Raw genomic sequence first — 19,122 nt, 5'->3', positions numbered from 1 at the left:
ATTTATTCTTACTTTGACATAGAATGAAGCCTGCAGCCCCGGAGTTCTCTGTCCGCGGCAGGTGCGGGGCCCCGGCTTCTCTCCGGCTTAAGCCATGGCCCCGCGCCTGCCAGGGACCGAGAACACCAGCACCCACAGCCTGCAGCCCCGGAATTCTCTGTTCTCGGCAGGCGCGGGGCCACGGCTTCTCTCCCCTGCTGGGCACTAGGCGGGCGCACATAAATGCCCCGGCGGGCGCCATGGCGCCCGTGGGCACCACGTTGGGGACCACTGCCTTAAAGCATGAAACTGGAGAGTGACCTCGAACAGGGACTCCAGGGGGAAACAGGCCGGTCAGGGAGAAATCAGACCCTGCCAACATCTTGCGACTAACTTAAACGTTAATAGCTGGCTTTGGGGCAGTTAGCGCTTTCGGAATATGGGAGGACATTAGGGGCTTTTGGGTAACCGTGTTAATTGTCTGTTAAAAACTGAGCAGTGAAATAATTTTGTGTCAGCACTGTTAACTTTCCTAATTAGGTTTTAAAAGTTAACACTCTCCAGTGACATATGCGGGAACAACTCACACCTCTCAAAGCTATTGTTTGAGGCTGTCTGCAGATTCAGGCAGATGTTACTACACTGATTAAACTTTTATCTGGAAGCTTTTTTTCTCACAACCATCAGGTTTTAGAAATTTTTTATTACAACGAAAGTGTAAAACAGTGACTCTGGGTGAATCAGCAGAGGGGTTCAACCCTGGCACCTCTGGATCTTAAAGGAAGAGCCTATACTGCCTGAGCTGAAAGATTCATCTCTAATAGCCAGCGGGGTAGCAGGCTCAACCTCTTTATGTGGTCCAGCCACCATGAGACGGGGCAGAGCACCACGCTGAGTGTGCATGGGTTATAAAAGCTTTGTAGAGTACAGCTTTATAGCGAGGGGTGGGTTCCATGAGGAATCATGGACTACACAGGCCATTGCCATAAGGCTACAAAAGTGTTTCCATTTTAACCTTGTCTTCTCTTGCTCATAACGTACTGAAACATTTGCCTTTTGGGCTGCAAGGTTTCAAGCTTGGGCCAGTTTGCACACTTGTGTATGCATGTCTGTCTAGTCTATCAGTCACCTCATCCTCCACTGTTGCTACGTGGGACTGACTTCGTTTTTAAGGTAGATGGATTTTGGTGCCTTCTCAGTGTGACAGGGGCCCTTTTAAACATCGGTTTGTCTGGAGGTTTTGGCCTTTTGTGGTGCATTCCCCCTGTTACTCAAGGTATCTGCCCAGGGCACGGACAGTCTCTCCCTGCCCGCAGACTGCTGCCGCTGGGTTGCCTGGCTCACATCCAGGGGGGGCTTGCTGTAGTACCATGATTTCAGGAGCTCGTTCATCTGTTCCTGGTCTGTGATTCCCCGCAGGTGATCATCTTCCCCTTCTCCCCCGTTGGCCTCCTCCCTGGGCACATTGAAACGCCGCAGTTTGATTTCCTGCTGCATGCTTTCGAAGAAGTGGAGGATGCACTTGTGGGCGAAGTCCCGGGCGTGCTCGCAGCAGGTTTCGTCGAAGATCTTTTGCTCGATGTCGATGTAGTTGCTCCAGTAGCGCGTCTGCAGGAAGGCAGCCTGATTAAAGCAGGGTCTGAGCGACCGCGCAAGGAAGGCTACCACGATAAGGATCAGCAGAACACTCCAGCCAAGGGCCTGGCGATAAGGAAAGAAGCAATGAGGCAGGATGAAAGGCACCGGGGGTGACACTGACATTAGTGTAATATACTTGCTGTTTGCCTGTATAACCCTTAGCTCAAACCGAGATTTTAAGCAGGAATGGGGAAGTGGGAAGATGTCTGGGTTCTGGTTCAGGTTCTAGCCTGGGGTTGCCAACCCTCCAGGATTGTCCTGGTGTCTCCAGGAATTAAAGATTAATCTTTAATTCAAGATTATGTCATGTGATGAAATCGCCAGGAATATGTCCAGCCAAAACTGGCAACCCAATTCTAGCCACAAAATCCAGCCAACTACACCTCAAAGAGTTTATACTGAGCCCATCTAGAGCCCCGTGAATGGCCTAATGGGCATAGGGCATTTTATCCACCCATCGCTAATCTACAGTTGAGCACAACTGGAGTTCCTAACCAGGCGAGGGCTGGAAAGGGGTGGGAGTGGGCATAGGCCAGGTCTGACAGACCTTTGTCAAGGTTAGTCCCTGCAGACCTGATGCTGTGCCTGCCTTTTACAGGGTGGCCAGCGGGGCCGTCCTTACCCATGTGCAAAGTACGCAGCTGCATAGGGCACCAGGAAATTTGGGGCACCTGGTGCCCTGCACAGCTGGGTGCTGCTCCAGCCCCTGCTCTGGTTCTTCCCAGGGCCCCTGTTCCGCCCCGCCCTGCCTTTTCCACCCCCACTCCCTTGAGGACTGCAGCAGGGCCGCGCCTGCACTTACCGGCGGCGGGAAGTGCAGTGACCCCACCCCAGCTGCGCCACTGGTGAGTGCTGGGGGGTGGTTTATCCCTGCCCCCCAAGCCAGCCCCACTCCTCCGTGGAGGCCTGCCCCCCCCCGTGGAGGCTTGGGGCCAGCCCCCCCTGCTCCCGTTCCGCAGAGGCCTGGGGCTGCGTAGGGTCTGTTCTTAGCTCTGCCATAAACTCACTGTATGGACCTTGGCTAAGTCACTTCACCTCTCTGGGTCTCTTTCCTCATAAGGAAGTTGTGAGATTTAAAGTTTGTAAAAGAGTTGTAACCTCCTTGATTCTGAAAAGGGCTTTAGAAGAAGAGCGTATCACTATTTTTGGTATGAGCATCCCCATTTTTATTCACATTTCTAAATCACCAATGCCCCCCAGAATCCAGGTGCCAATGCTTTTTTCTACTACCCAACATGGGGGGACTCCTGTGGAAATTATCATGAGGAAGGTATTTCTGGATGTCAGAGAAATGGAGCTCAGTCTGGCTCCCACTTTAGTCAATGCCAAAACTCTCCCTGACTCCAGAGGAGTAGGAGCAGGCTCGTGGTTCTTTGACCTGTTCTACAGATCCTTTGAAAGGCTCCCAGAAAACCCTCTGACTTACTTGTGACCAGCATTTCAGGTACCTGGAGATCGCCTTCCGGGCAGGGTTGTTCTTCATGAGCTCGTCATCTTTGCAGGGCACTTTGGAGAGCAAGAGCTGCGTCTGGGTAGGGGTGATGTTGGCAAACCCCACAAACTTTTCAGGGTCGACGGAGCCGCTGAAAGCACAGACGAAGCATTTCCCATCGAGGAGGGTGACGATGATCCAGATGACGGGAGCAATCATGGCTCGCTGCATGATGGAGGAGCACATGTACCTGTGTGCAGGAGAGGGAAATATGAACTGGTGTCAGCCTGATGTCCCTGGAGATGAAGCCTTCTACTTATCCACAGAACTGCATTGGCACAGGTAGCAATAGTATTGGCCAAGGAATACCATTTAGCCCAGCTTGGCTTTTGCCAGCATTTTTCCAGCTAATGTCTTCTCTGTCCTTGAATCTCTGCAGTGATGTTGTCTTGACCCTTTCTTTGGCAGGGCTGGCGTGCTTGGGGCGGCAACCTGCAAGGGGCGGCAGTCCCTGTTGGTTTGCCCCCAAGCAGCGCACCGAATTGCCGCCGTGGACGGCGGGGGCAGTCCGTGTGCCCTTAGGGCGGCAGGCGCGTTTCCGTGGCGGTGGCAATTCGGCAGCAGCTTCTATGTTTAGCTGTCCGTGGAGGCTTCAACTAAACATAGAAGCTGCCGCCGAATTGCCACCACCGGGGAAACGTGCCTGCCGCCCTAAGGGCACAGGGACTGCCCCCGCTGCCCGCGGCAACAATTCGGTGCGCTGCTTGGGGCGGCGAAAACTGTAGAGCCGGCCCTGTTCTTTGGGAATCTATTCCATTGCCTAAATGCTCTTTGCATACTGACCAAAATATTAAAATTATGCATGGGTGCTGCAAGGATCTGTTATTTAAGGTTTCATCAAGAAACAAACAAGGATTGTGCCTGATTAAGGATACTCTTGCGTATTCTGTGCATGATTCTCTGTCAACTCCCTTCCTTTCCCTCCTCTCTTCCCTCTTTCTCTCCCCCTCATCTGGGGCGGCTCTAGGTATTTTGCCGCCCCAAGCATGGCAGGCAGGCTGCCTTCAGTGGCTTGCCTGCGGGCGGTCCTCTGTCCTGTGGATTCAGCGGCACGCCTGCGAGAGGTCCACCAAAGCCGCGGGACCAGCGGACCCTCCGCAGGCATGCCGCCGAAGGCAACCTGCCTGCTGCCGTCGCGGCAACCAGCAGAGCGCCCTCTGTGGCTTGCCGCCTCAGGCACGTGCTTGGTGTGCTGGTGCCTGGAGCCTCCCCAAAATATCACCTCTGCTCTTTCACCTCTTCCTTGCCTCCATCATGTCAACCCCCCCGCAAAAAAATTGCTACAGTCATTCTTGCTTTAGTTTATAAACACCCCCTAAACGTTTTTTTTAACAAAACAATAAAAAACCATGCACAATTAATTGAAATGACCATACAATTGTCTTGCAGTAACTTCCCCCAAGACCACCCCCCACATCCATTTCCTGTTGTCTTTACTTTCTGTAAAGACTACAGAAAATATTGTCTTTGCTTGTCTGTTGTCTTTGCTTGATCCTGCAAATGCTCACTGCTGTGGTTAGTCCCACAGTGGGAACATTGCTCACAGGGGGAAGTACTATGCCTGGTAGGGAGTATTTGCAGTCTTGAGCCCTTATGGCAGGGGTGGGCAAACTTTTTGGTCTGAGGGCCACATCAGGGTTCCGAAACTGTATGGAGGGCCGGGTAGGGAAGGCTGTGCCTCCGTAGACAACCTGGCCCCCGCCCCCTATCTGGCCCCTCCCACTTCCCACTCCTGTCTGCCTCCCTCAGAACACCCAACCTATCCAACCCCCCTGCTCCTTGTCCCCTAACTGCCCCCTCCCGGGATCCTCTGCCGCTAACCGCCCCCTGGGACTCAACCCCCTATCCAACTCCCCTGCTCCCTTTCTCCTGATTGCCCCGACCCCTATCCACACCCCTGCCCCCTGACAGGCCCCCCGGGACTCCCACGCCTATCCAACCCCCCCATGTTCCCTGTCCCCTGACCTCCCACCAGAACTTCCACCCCATCCAACCGTCCCCTGCTCCACGCCCGTTACCATGCTGCTCAGAGCAGCAGGACTGGCAGCCGCCCGGCTGGAGCCAGCCACTCCGCCACGCTGCCCAGCAGGAGCTCACAGCCACGCCACCCAGAGCGCTGCTGGGGAGGGGCCGGGGGCTAGCCTCCCTGGCCGGGAGCTCAAGGGCCGGGCAGGACGGTCCCGCGGGCCAGATGTGGCCCACGGGCTGTAGTCTGCCCACCTCTGCCTTATGGTATAAGCTCTTCCATGTTAATTTCTTCTATATCTCTTTAAAACACCGTGCGTATTTCTGGGGCTGAGGTGGGAGCTAGGGTTTGCCACTTTTGCTCACACTGGGCAGCGCTGTGCTCCATGAGTTGTCCCGTTGATTTCATGGAGTAAGGTACTACTCAGTTTGAGTCAAGGTACCACAGTCTGGGCTTAGACACGTTAGCCTCATTTTTGGATAGCATCTAAAACTGGACTTGCTGGAAACTGGATGAGGAAAAGTGCTTCTGGTGCAAGACAATAGTTTGTGAGACTCTCTGAGGTACAGAAGGTGGGGAAACTTCCCCTGGTAGTAAACCCCCCGTAAAGGCTTCAGGAATGTAACATTGCCATTTTCTATTGCGGTGAGGGGAAGAAAAATCATACTCAAACCCCAGTTGTGCCAAAACCTGCTGTTCTGTGTCTGTATTATATATCCACGGAGTTACCAACTTTGAGCTGCAATTGAGTGTTTAATGCCATTGGACATCGTTTAATCATTTATCCCTTGTGCACGCTTCACTAATTGTATTAAGCTTCCTGAGCCTGATTCTCCTCTCTCTTACACCGGTGTAAATCAGGAGTAATTCCATTGCAGTCAGCAGAGTTATGGCGGTGTGCATATGGAGTAACTGAGGTCAGAATCTGACCCTGTGTGTCATTTTTTCCCTTTAAGCTAGGGAAGTAAAGGCGGGGGGTGCTAGGGGCAGCCAGCAGAGAACTTCTCTATTGTGTAGCCTGAATTTTGCCTTCCTTAGCTTCAGACCACTCCTGCTTGTGCTATAAATACGTTAAAGATTGTGAAGCACTTTGAGCTCTGTTGTTGAAAAGTGCTGTATAAGAGCTAGATATTAGTATTGTTATCTTTTTCTGGGACTCAGAATTATTCTCTGCCTTTATTTATATTGTGGTTACCTTGAAGGTACTCATAGAATCGCTGTGCTCCCGGACTCTCACAATCTGTTGTAAATCATCAGTGCCGAGCTCACTAATGAGCAGCCGGCATTCAAGGTGTTTAAGAGGGAACTGCTATGGAGTTCTGTTTAGAACAAAGCTAAGTATCGGGGAGATAAAGATGTAACAAACGAGAGGGCTGGAGGAGAGGCAAAGGGGGCAAAACGACTTACAATGGTGAATCCCTCACCTGATGATGGCCAGATCCTTCTTTCTGCCCCCAGTCGGTCTTTTCCACTCCTCCAGCATCACCAGAGACTGTCTGTTGAGAATGAGACCACAGAGGAAGAGGGCCATTGGGGGCAGACACATGATCCCCAAACCGTAAGCCATGTTGTACTTGGGCAGGCAGGGGCAGTTAAAGTCAAAGGACGTATACATCTTCACGCTAGCCAGGGCTAGCAGCCCACAGATCCCATTCATCACCGACTCAGAATTGGACTGGAAGTATTGGAAGATCATCCGGAACCGATCCATGGTGCTGTATTGTCTGGGGAGAAAGCCCTGGTTGACTTCAGATTGATGAGGTGCTTGCTGGGGGCAGATGGGCACGGCTCTGCGGCCCTTTTCTTGAGTTTTCTGGCTACGTGCGTTCTAATCTGTCTTATTTCAGTTAGGGTTAGAAAGGCAGCTTAGTGCATTTGGATGGGCAAAGAGATAGAAACAGGAACGCAACGCTGCTTACGGTGACACACAAAAGCACCTGTTTAGGATTCCCATGTCCATCTAAATGGGACCAGATCAATGCAGCTGCCTCTCTTGTGCCTCTTTCCCTTCCAGGGTAGAATCCTGTGTGACGGCTCCCGGACACAATCTTTCCAATTCAGCCTTTAGCCAGATACTTCCCTTTCATGGCAGGATGCAGTGGCTGGTGGTTCTACTTTCTAAGTAGATGGATACAGCCTCTGTGTGTTATTTTTCTCCCCCTCTTTCATCCACAGCACTTTAATACATGCCACACAGCAGCAGCCTGGATGTAGGATAAGATACACATTCCCAGGTCATGGAACACTAGCTCTCCCCTGTAGAAAGAGTTGTCTTCAGATGCCTAGGAGCTATTCTCTCCCTTATCGATGATGTGTTTTCAAATGCGTCATCGCTGGTGATCAAGCTAGCTATTCAAATGAGCTTATTTGTCTACATGCCTCCTCCCTGTTTCTCTGCATTAGCATGGGTGGCTTCTGTGCATTAGCTCTTAAGCTGTGACCTAGAGAGCAGGGGGGTAGGAGACAGGTTCAATTCCCAGTGCTGCACATGGGACTTGCTAGGTGATCTTGGGCAAGTCACTTAATCTCTGCCTCAGACTCCCCATAGCTAAGCATAATGGTATTAACCTTCCGGACAGGGATGTTGTGTGGATTCGCTGTTTTCAGATCCTTGGATGGAACTTTGATCCCAGCAGGGTCAGTGCTACCATTTAGGCCAACTGGGTGGTTGCCTAAGGTGCCAAAAAGCGCCGCCCCTGATTTTTTTTTAAAGCGTGTCAGCGGCCGCTGCACTGGGAGGGAGAGGGACTCTGAGCCGCCAAGAGGCAGCCCAGGGGTTCCCCTGGGTCAGCATGCTGCTGGCAGCCCAGGGGTTTGGGTGGGGGGGGCGCCTCAGGGCAAAGGGGGGGGAGCTGCCGCGAGGGTGGGACGCCTCAGGGTGGGGGGGGAGCTGCCACGGGGGGGGGGGCGCCTCAGGGCGGAGCTGCCGCAGGGCTGGTGGGGGCACAAGGTGGAAGTTTCGCCAAGGGCACGAAACTTCCTTGCACCGGCCCTGGATCCCAGGCCTGTAATATCAACCAGTGGTTTGATTGCATGGCATGGCATGTGGGCAACAATGAGGGGCCCCATAGTTTTCATTGCTCTGTCTGCAGCACCATATCGTATTGCTACTGGCGCTCTGATACATGCTGAGCAACACTGTTCCTTGTACTCCCCTGTCTGTCTGTCTGTATCCACCTGTTGTCTCTTGTCTTCTACTCTGAGTGTAAGCTCTTTGGGGCAGGGACTGTCTTTTTGTTCTGTGTTTGTACAGCACCTAGCACAATGGGGTCCCACTCCATGACTAGGACTCCTTGATGCTATGGTAAAACTATTGACTAATACTATTGCAATATGTGCACATAAGTTTACCATGCAAATGTTCAGATAACAAACCATGGCCATATATATACAGCCCACACATGGTCTTTATCAGGAATCAAACCTAGGAACCTTGGAGACCCAAGAGACAGGCCTCAACCTCTTGGAATGAAGGAGACTTTCTTCCCCTGCAAGAAAGTAGCATACCCGAGAGAGTTATGATCACATGCACTAGTCTAGTGCAACATGACTTCATTGTGCTGGGCCGGCAACGCTCAAAGCTACAAATGTTGATGCTTGGAATTTTAATACAACCTGCCCCTGGTCTCTGGAAAGTAAACAGTATTCTGGAAGGTCTGATTTCTATTTTAACACTGTATTTAATTATTTCCAGGCCCTCATCTTCAATTAGAAATAAGGAACTGAACAGCAATTGGGCGTCCATCCCCTTTAATTCTGAAATAACCCAGTACCCTTTTACTATGTTTTGTTTTGTTAATATTAAGCCTGTATCTCTCTGTATTGGATGCTTTACGCAATGCTGCTCTTGAAGTAATACTGTGGATGTTCAGGCTGCAGTGTGGGTTTTCAAGCTATTTTCTGCTCTTGAAACCAGCCTTAAGCTTCCATTAATGTCAATGGGAATGCTTCATGCGCAACGAATCCAGACTTGTTAGGGCACAGTTGCAGAGCCAAATGTGGTGTAGCTAGCTACAGCTGTTATAGCCTTATTTTCTCTGTATTGCATCTTTTACATTTCTATGGTGTCTGCAGTGGCTGTTGCCATTTTGTGTAGGAGAGTAGATGCAGCATGGTACAGAGGGAACACGCATACTGCTCTCGCCTGGAGCCTGTACTTCTGTTCTTTCTTGTTTTGCTGTCTTTCCTTTAACCTAAAACACATCATTTATACTGAAAGTATCTGGATGTTCTCTGTGTATTGAAAATCCTAACACTTCTAGCAACAGCTGGACAGCGTGAATCAGGGAGTGAAAGGTTGTCCTTAATTTGAAAAATTCATTGTGTGATACAATACCAGAATCCCAGCCCTTAGAAATGTAAAACCACTAGCAGTCTTAGTCAATTAAACTCTCCCTGGGGCCAATGCATGATTATTGTACATTTTCTACTGTTTTGTCCATCTCATTTTAAATATTTCTAGTGATGACGATTCCATCTGTTCCCTTGGGCTGTTTTACAGCCCAGGAGGTCTTGGTAGCAAGTAGGTTTTTCTTCTTGCTATTCAGCCTACATTTTCCCTTCCTGACTTTCATTCCAGACAGCTGAGTGTTCACCCTTCTTAGTTACAGCTCATGCTTCTGCAGGCGTTCCAAACACCACATTAGAACATTAGCCTGTTTTGCAAACTGGGAAAGCAAAGCTCTGCCTAGCTAGCAAAGTAACCAAAGCCAATCAAGCTGCATTCAACAGAGGTACCAACAATTTCTTCTCACCCTATAAGATCAGCCAATTTCAATGCTGAGTCAGCAGGCATGCGTCGCCTGTTCCAGGAAGTGTGTAGGGAGCTCCTTTACTGGGCTAATCTGTTTTTAAAAAGGGTGAGATTGCCCCCCTATGTGTAGACAAGTAAGTGTGCAGTTTGGTGACACCAAAGATTGCAATGCTATCCCCTTCCCGCCAGGACACTGAGTGCTATTCCCTATTTGCATCAACATACACACTTTAATCAAAGACATATGCACACAACCATAATATTTATATTTTCCTTTGCTGCTGAAAGGAAATTGCTTGTTAATTGCAGTCACCAGCAATAAAAACTTGTAGCTGATCAGCAACATCCTCCTCCATGCTGCCGTTATAAGGACATTAAGGGACAGCCTCAGCCCCGCCCTTACTGAACTCTGCAGGTTGTGTGGGCCTTTCCCATTTTCAAACCACTGTAATAGCGGCTGGGATTATTATTTCATAATGTGCATTTCTATAATGTCTTGGATTTAAAAGTGCTTTGTGAACTGTATGTAGAGCAGTTACTTCTTCAGACAAATCACTTCATTCTGCCGTAAAATGCAGACACTTCTGGGGAAGAACAAAGCAACTGTTGACTACTGCCACCAACATGAAAAAAAAATTGGAGTGGCAAAAATCCTGTATCCAATCCAAACTGCAAAAGGAATTTTGGGTAGGCAGAATATAGTACTCAGACTGTATGTTTGGCCAGAGGGCTAGGGTTCTTGGAAAAGGTTCCCGTCTGACCTCTAATGTCTACATCTGCTCAGCACCTCTGTTTGACATCTTAGTGGTACTTAGAACTGGGAGAGGGTATTGGTGCTTTGTGGCAAAAACTGAACATTTCACGGTTTGTCATGAGAGAAGGAGAGAACATCTCAGGAGGTGTAACATATCTATTAAACATGATTAAAAATTTAAACTAATTTTCAAAATTAGGCAAAATTAATTCAACTAACTCTTATGTTCAGTAAAAGTGAGGGGAGGAAACCTACCTGTCAGAATATCTGTTTAGATCTATGGGGAACTGTAGTGAGTCCACCAAGTCTGGACCTGGCAGTCCCCCCACAGGAATCTGCTCTGTGTTCCTCACCATTGTTTCTATCATTCAGACTTTGTAACTCTATAGAAATGTTGCCTGTGACTCATGTGAGGGGAGCTATTTGATGTGGCAGAGCAGGATGTGATGGAGGTCATTGTTAGCTACAAATGAGCACCCAGAAGCTATTATTCCTTACTACATCTGTGCATGTGTGTATCTTGTTGGGATGATCACACACTCTTTGATTCAGTACCAAACAGAATCAAAGCATCAGAATAGGGAGGAAGGAAACAATTCTTTAATAATTTATGTGATTAAAATGTCAGACCTAAAAAGAGGGGTGTGTGTGTGAGAGAGAGAGAGGTACTTGAGAGAACCCTGTCCATAACGCACAAGCAGCAATCTCTCTCGCCTTTGGGAGCAAGGCTGACCTCATAAAGTGAGTCTTGGAGGAGAGCAAAATGATGAAAATGTTGGCCCGTTACTGAAATGTAGTGGGGGTTTTTGGCTGGCCATCTCCCAGTACCAAAAAGGGGAAGAAAAGAAATCAGGACCCTGTGACTGACAGTCCCCAGGGCCAATGGGGAGAGGCCAGCACTCCAGGTGAGCCTGATTGACAGGGCAGGCAGGCCAATGAGGGAGTCAGGGGCCCACGGGTCCCGTCCTCCGTGTGAGCGGGAGCTGCGTCCTGGGCCAGAGGGGGCCCAGCTAAGGAGAGAGCAGGAGTCTGAGCTGGGCTGGAGGCAGAGCGGTAGCAGCGCTGAGGCAGAGTGGAGCTGGGGCTGGAGCAGTTTGGAGCCGGGTGCCTGGGCAGCGGGCCCAGCGCAGGGAGACGCCCCCAGCCCAGCGTCCAGAGCGGAGAGAACACCTCGGCGTGGGGACACCCTCGCCCCTGTCCCAAGTGACTGTGACAAGGTTGGGGGTTGAGCCCCCCAGGAATCCTGGCCCAGCCTTGTTGGGGTTTGCGAGGACTCTGCCAGACAGGAGAGTGGAAGGGGAGCCCTCAAGGTCAAGCAGGCCTCTGGGTATCCCATTCCACCAGGATAGTGTATAAGCCCGGAAAGGCCACAGTAGCAGGATCATCCCCCCGCTGACATGAGCATGTGCAAACTGTTTGGGGTTTTTTTCCAGAAAGGCTTATATCTTGGCCAACTTTGGGCAGATTTTCACGGGGATGGCAAAAGGCACATCCTTGACCAAAAGGCCACCCTCCGACCGGATATCCAGTCCCTGTTCTGAGGCATGGGAGTGCTAGAACTTCTCAAAGAACAGACACCAAAGAAATTTTAACATGGAGGGAAAACAACGTATTTTTCTCTAGCCTCGTTCTCAGAAATGGCTGACCAGTTTTGGCTGAAATTGTCCCAAAATCTTCAGGCAGACATCCATCGCAGAAAATGTCAGCTTAAAGTAGTTAAAGTTTGCGAAAGGTATAAGCAACTGAAAATAGGGTTTGTCATGGGGTGGCTGGCCCCTTAAGCGGAGATAGGCCTCAGCCCCACCTGTGATAAGATCAGCTCACCTTCCCAGGTGGGAAAATGAATTTGGTCATGTGACAGGAAGGTCATGTGACTAACTCAGGCCAGGCCTACGTATTTGAGGGAGAGCCTTGAGACGCAATGAGGTGCTTAAGGGAGAGCTAGTAATATTCCAGCCAGGTAGGTCAGAAGCCTGGGAGGATGTAGCTGGCCTGAGGAAGCAGCTGCAGGTGAGTACTGCAGAGAGCAAGACCGGTTTCTGGAAGGAGTGAAGGGACTGTTTGGAAGTGAAGCTAGCACTGGGAAGGAGGGCTGGGAAGTCTTGATTCAAGGAGAGAGAACTATTTGAACTATGGGACTGGTGGCGGAAGGGGACACCTGGCTGAATCTGGTATGAAGTACTACCTAGCTCCAGGAAGGAGGGCTGTGGATTAGGGGGAAGTTTAGGGCCTGGAGGACTAATGTGTGTAGGACTAAACAAATTGAAACCCCCTCTGGTCTCCAGACAGGGAATACTTTAAGATGATATGGACTGGGTGGAGTTTTTAAGGAACCCCAGCAGAGAGAGGAAACTGAGGCAGGGCACTGCAGAGCCAGCCCAGGCCACAGGGGGGCACTCCAGAGGTGGCATTGCATTTACAGGGTCTCTGAATCGCAAGTGTTGGGCAACTTTAATAATGGGAAGTTCTGCCAGCTCTGCCTGTAACCTATATACATGTATGAGCCAGGGCAAACCCATTCCAGAAGATTTCTAAATGGTAATTTCCTGAAGTTCTCCCATCACTCAAGATGGGGAACCACTCTGAACACTCACTTCTCCCTGAATTATCCCCTTCTGATACCCTCTCTCTGTCTCTAACATCTAGTCCCTTGTCTTGTGGGAAGGGCGACATAACCACATAAAGAGAAGGCGTTTACATGTGCCTTAGTTCCAGAATTTCTTGTGGTAAACCTATGTACTGCAAATGGACCATGTACATGGCAGCCATGGTAGCATTTATGTTGTTTGCAGTGTTGTTGTAGCCATGTTGGTCGCAGGATATGTTTCTTTCTCATGATTGCAATTATTCATTCAAGCCTCCAGCCACTAGAGGGTGAAACCATCACAAAATGAACCATTAAGGAATAAAAAGGTATTGGGGGTGGGACGGGATGTTTCCGCCATCAATATACCCTGCTGCTATTGGGCAATATGCTCAGTGGGCCTGGTTCTTATCACTGTTTTAACCCCAACTTCAGTGGAGTTACGTTAGGGTAAATCAGGTGAGAAAGTAGAACCAGAACTAGACCCAATACATCTTTTAGATTGCTGCAACAATTTAGCTCGAATGTATCTTCTTTCTAATAACTCAGCTCATTAACTCTAACAATGGGAATGCAGCTTCAGTGCTACATTAAATTTAAATGAGTGTCGTATAACACGGAAGAGTAGCCATCAAATGGACCACAAAAAAATGTATGAGATTATTGCTCCCCACATTAGTAGAAAGCCTCGAATGAAGTGTGAGCTGACTGGAGAAGGAGCTGCTTGATTCTGGAGTGAGAGAAAGAAGCCAACCCAGGCAGAGATGCATGTGCACCCAGATTCAGAGGCACAGAGAGAGAGAGATGTTTTCTGGTCTCCTTATCATTGCTTTAGACATTGAGTACTGAGAGAGTAGGCCTCATATTAATGTGTGTGGCAGTTTGTATGAGGCTCAGCCTCCTGAAAGCTTGTGCCACCTGCTATATTAATGAACGGACACCAAGGCCGGCTCTAGGCACCAGCAAACCAAGCACGTGCTTGGGGCGGCACATTTTCAGGGGCCATCTTTTTTTTGTTTTGTTTTGTTTTGGGCGGCAAAAGCCTAGAGCCGGCCATGGCAGCAGCAGCACGTTGTGCGCAGGGGTGCCCTGGGGCTGCTGCGGTTTGCGCCATGGGGGAGCAGCGCCCACACCTTGTGGCTGGGCCTGGCAGGCTCCGAGCAGGGGACACTCGGGCTGGGGGCCGCCCCGCGGGACACATGGCGCCGCCTGCAGGTGCCGCAGGGCGGCTGCCCCCCAGCACCACAGCCAGGGCTGGGCGAAGCGGCCCGAGCTGCCCAGGGACTGCGGCAGGGCGGCCAGAAGCAGCAGCAGCAGCAGCGGGGTCATAAAGGGCGGGGCACTGCCATGTGGGGCCCACGTCTCGCTCTCCGGGGCTCTGCTCCCTCTGGCGCTACCCTGCCCTGACTCCTCACCCTCCTACCGGGGCGGTCCCCCAGCTCTGCCTTCCCAGATCCCGGCCGGTCCTGGAGGTGGGAGCCCTGGCTGGAGGGACCCTGGGCTGAGGCGCGGCCTGGGAGCCCTGCTGCTTACCCCGACCCTGCCAGCGCCGGACCGGCTGGAGGTGAGGAGGGCGTGGATGGAGTCAGCACTGGTAGGGGGGAGCCCAGTGCTGGGGAGGTAGGGGGTGGGGTGGAGATCCCAGCGCTGCGGCGGCAGGGGGTGCGGGTAGGGGGGGAAATGAGAGCCCAGGGCTGAGGGTGGGGGCAGCTAAACATTTTTATTTTGCTTGGGGTGGCAAAAAACCTAGAGCTGGCCCTGACGGACACAGACTAGTTTCCCTCACTAGCATGCAAAATAACAGATCGTCCTCTCAGTTTCAAACCCTACCATAGGGAGAACGCTTTCTGATCTGCCCATGTCCTCTCCTGTTCTAGGCAGCTGCAACACAGGAACCAGCTGTGAGGGGAGCAGGGAGATCTCAGTGAGGCTGATTTGCTTTTGTTTACACTGCTGTAAATCCAGAAGCCAGTGGAATTACTCCACATTTGTACTGGTGTCACTGGGAACACCATATGCAAATATACCGGGACATGTTAGGGACGATGGCTGGGGAAACATGGCTTTGTGGTTAAGGAACAAGACTGAGGCCTGGTCTACACTATAGGGTTAGGTCGAATTTAGCCACATTAGGTCAATTTAAAAATGAATGCGTCCACACAACCAACCCCGTTCCATCAACCTAAAGGGCTCTTAAAATCGACTTCTGTACTTCTCCCTGGCGAGGGGAGTAGCGCTAAAATCGACTTTGCTGGGTCAAATTTGGGGTAGTGAGGATGCAAATTGACGGTATTGGCCTCCAGGAGCTATCCCAGAGTGCTCCATTGTGACCGCTCTGGACAGCACTTTGAATTCTGATGCACTAGCCAGGTACACGGGAAGAGCTCCGGGAACTTTTGAATTTCGTTTCCTGTTTGGTCAGCATGGCAAACTCAGCAGCACAGAGGTGACCATGCATTCCTCCCAGAATCCCCTCTCCTTATCTCTGTCCCTGAGGTTATTGCAGATTAGAAGGCGAAAAAAACGCACTTGTGATTACATGTTTTCCGAGCGCTTTGATAGGGCACAGCTTAATGCATGGAGGCATTCAGTGGCAGAGGCCAGGAAAGGACATGATGAAACATCTGTTGGGGGAGCAAATGGACATGACGATGAAGCGTCTGTTGGAGCTGTAGGAAAGGCAACAAGAGCACAGACCCCCGCTGCATCCACTGTATAACCACCTATCCTCATCCCCATGTTCCATAGCCTCCTCACCCAGATGCCCAAGAATGTGGGGGGAGGCGGAGTGTCTCCCAGCCACTCCACTGCAGAGGATGGCCAAAGCAACAGGCAGCTGTCATCCAAACAATTTGATTTTTAGTGTGGCTACAATAAGCAATGTGGCCTTGTCCTTCCCTCCTCCTCCACCCCACCCGGGCTACCTTGTCCGTTATCTTTTTTTTTTTTTAATTAATAAAGAAAGAATGCATGATTTCAAAATAATAGGTACTTTATTTCGAAGGGGGAAGGGTGGTTGGCTTACAGGGAATTAAAATCAACAAAGGGGGTGGATTTGCATCGAGGAGAAACACACACAATTGTCACATGGAAGCCTGGCCAGTCATGAAACTGGTTTCCAAAGCTTCTCTGATGCGCAGCGCGCCTTGCTGTGCTCTTCTAACCACCTGGTGTCTGGCGCAAAACGATTGTCTGCAGTTGCTTTCACGGAGGGACAGGCGACTGACGAAATGTACCCCAAACCACCTGCGACAATGTTTTCTGTCATATCAGGCATTGGGAGCTTAACCCAGAATTCCAATGGGCAGCGGAGACTGCGGGAACTGTGGGATAGCTACCCATAGTGCACCACTCCGTAAGTTGATGATAGGCATGGTAGTGAGGACGCACTCCACTGACTTAATGCGCTTAGTGTGAACATATGCAATCGACTGTATAATTTGATTTCTAAAAATCGACTTCTATAAAATCGACCTAATTTCACAGTGTAGACATACCATGAGGCAGTGTTTACACTGCAATCACAGGGTGTGATTTCAGCTTATGTAGACATATTCAGGTTAGCTTGAATCTACCCAGTTCAGGTATTGGGAGCAGTGAAGCTGTGGCAACAGAGGGTTCTGTGTGAGTATGTGCAACCCGTACCAAAGCCCATGCTGTCACAGCTTTTCTGTTCTGGTACTCAAGCTAGTTAGATCTAAGCTAGCTTAGGTATGTCTAGATGAGCTGCAAACACACCCTGTGACTGCAATGTAGACATACCCTGAGTGTCTGGAGAGCTGAGCTGCTTTCTACTGCAATTAATTGGTTAGCACCCACAGGGCTAGCTGCACGGTTGCTTTGCCATAAGCTTCCTGTGTGATCTTGGGCAAGGAACAACCTCTAGGTGCCTCTCCCTACCTATAAAACCTGTCCATGTTCATATTGATAGCATGCCAGTCACTGTGATATCTAGGTGCGGATGTGTGTAATGATACCTCCCAATATCACAATGTTGGGAGGCTGAGCTAAGTAACATTTGTAAAATGCTTTGAGGGTGGGTAACTGCATAGGAAAGGAAAATATTGTCATTGTGCATTTGTGCTTGTGTACTTGATATAAGGAGCTCGTGGTTTCTCAACAGTGCAGCCAGCTGCCAGTATAAAGCTCTCTTGGCATCTCTCTGCTACTGGTTTGGAAAATTCTTTTGGCCTGAATATTGCCACGTTTACTCAGAGGATGTTTCTGCAAAGTTTAAGGAAAATTCATCATGCTGTGTTTCAGTTACAGGTCATGAGAAAGAAAATATTATCCTGATTGGAAACATTGTTTCTTGAAGAATGTCTCTATTTCCCTCTAGAGTTAAGCTCCTTAGTTTATGCAGATGATACTGTACAACTGGCAGACATGTTAGAAGTAATTATGATACTTTTCACTGCCTTGGAAAATTGGTGTAATCAACTTGGATTTACAATAACCTCCAAAAAGATGAAGTGGTTGCATCTTGGAAAAGGGACAATATATAAAGTGTTTTGAAATGTAGCAGCAGTGAAGTTGTAGAATAAGTAGAATCTTATGGGTACCGAGGAAGCTTGATAGTTCCAACGCTTCCATTGAGGATGTGGTTAAAAGGAGATGGGCCTTAGTCACTAGTGCTGTATGGAAGCTGAAAAAATTACGGACTGATGAAAACATTATGGTTGGTACCAAAGTGAAAATTTATCAAACCAGTGTACTAACAGTATTACTCCATGGTCTGGAAGAAGCTGGATTCAATGAAATAGACATCAGAAGGCTGGAGGAAGTAGAGATGAGTTCGTCAAAAGATGGCAGGTGTAAAATGAAATGATTTTAAGACAGATGAAATTAGGAGAGTAGAATGTGAAAGCAGGGTATGGGATTGGTGACAGTCGTAAAATATTACAACGGTGATGACACTCCAGAAGACAAACAGATGATAGGATGCCAAAGAAAATAAAACAAACACAACCAAGGTCAGTCCAACTTGTAGAGCACATCTAGTCATGATTGCCCTCTCCCAGTGTGACAGGATGTGGAGCAGAGCAAAGCAAGCTAAATAAGTGTGCAAATGCATTTTCCTGGTGCAACACAGTGATATTTGGCCTTATTAAGTGTGGACACAGAAGGACATATTTTCTGCAAAGCCTCCTCTTTTTTGCAGATATAGTTCCCCTGCTCCCCACTCTTTTTCTTTCTTTTTATTTAATTAATTAATTATTTTTTTGCACCCACAGTTCAGTTGTGGGTACCAGTTTGATTACTTGTCATTCTAACTCCCAGATTGCCAGCAAAGATCCTCTGAGTATTTGTGCCTCTAACTAGGTTTACACACACACACTTACTTACTTGTGGGCATAACAGATTGGTGCATGTTGTATCTGCAAAAAGAAACCCAGGCTTCAGCCTTCTTAAAATCTTACCACTGAGTGTGATGGGAAAGACATAAGGAAAGGGAAGGCCTCCCTGTACCACCCCAAACATGACAATGATAAGTAACCAAGCAGCCTTCAGATGGCAATAATTCTTGATTGCTACTGACATGAGTGGCAGTCTTGAGCAATAGATCGTCTCTTCCTCAGCCAGCCAGACTCCTCTTCTCTGTGTTTTAATATAACTAGAAGTTTTAGGATGCTAACTAGAGCCAGAGTTGATGCAGATTTAGTCAAGCCAATCACAGTCACTATTCACTGCAAATCTTATTTTAAACTCAGATTTAAAACCCCCATGACTTTCCTTGCTTCACATGTTATTTAACACTTCAGCACTGAGTGGTGCTGCTGTCCCTGCAATAGCAGAAGGCTGGATGCAAAGTTTCTTGTCCATTTCAGTTAAGAACTGAAATGTGTGTGTTTGCTAAACCTTTCTAAGAGGCAGAATAGCCAGAGAGGGCCTGATTTGTCAGATGTGCTGAGTACCACCCGTCACTGCAGTTGAAGTCATTAGGAACTGTGGGTGC

General features: G+C 49.4%; 1 protein-coding gene across 1 annotated transcript; it reads right to left on the bottom strand.

Annotated features, from left to right (window-relative positions):
- Nucleotides 1-1,194: 1,194 nt before the first annotated feature.
- Nucleotides 1,195-6,786, bottom strand: CALHM3 (calcium homeostasis modulator 3). Its single transcript, XM_045024609.1, has 3 exons — nt 6,500-6,786; nt 3,044-3,299; nt 1,195-1,680 (listed from the first exon to the last, which is right to left on the bottom strand). The coding sequence occupies exons 1-3, from the start codon at nt 6,784-6,786 to the stop codon at nt 1,195-1,197; spliced, it is 1,029 nt and encodes a 342-aa protein (XP_044880544.1).
- Nucleotides 6,787-19,122: the final 12,336 nt, after the last annotated feature.

Source organism: Mauremys mutica, chromosome 7, assembly GCF_020497125.1.
Source record: "Mauremys mutica isolate MM-2020 ecotype Southern chromosome 7, ASM2049712v1, whole genome shotgun sequence".
In the NCBI taxonomy this organism is placed as follows: Eukaryota; Metazoa; Chordata; order Testudines; family Geoemydidae; genus Mauremys; species Mauremys mutica.
Note: the sequence above shows the minus strand (reverse complement) of the source record. Positions and strands in the feature narration are given on the sequence as shown.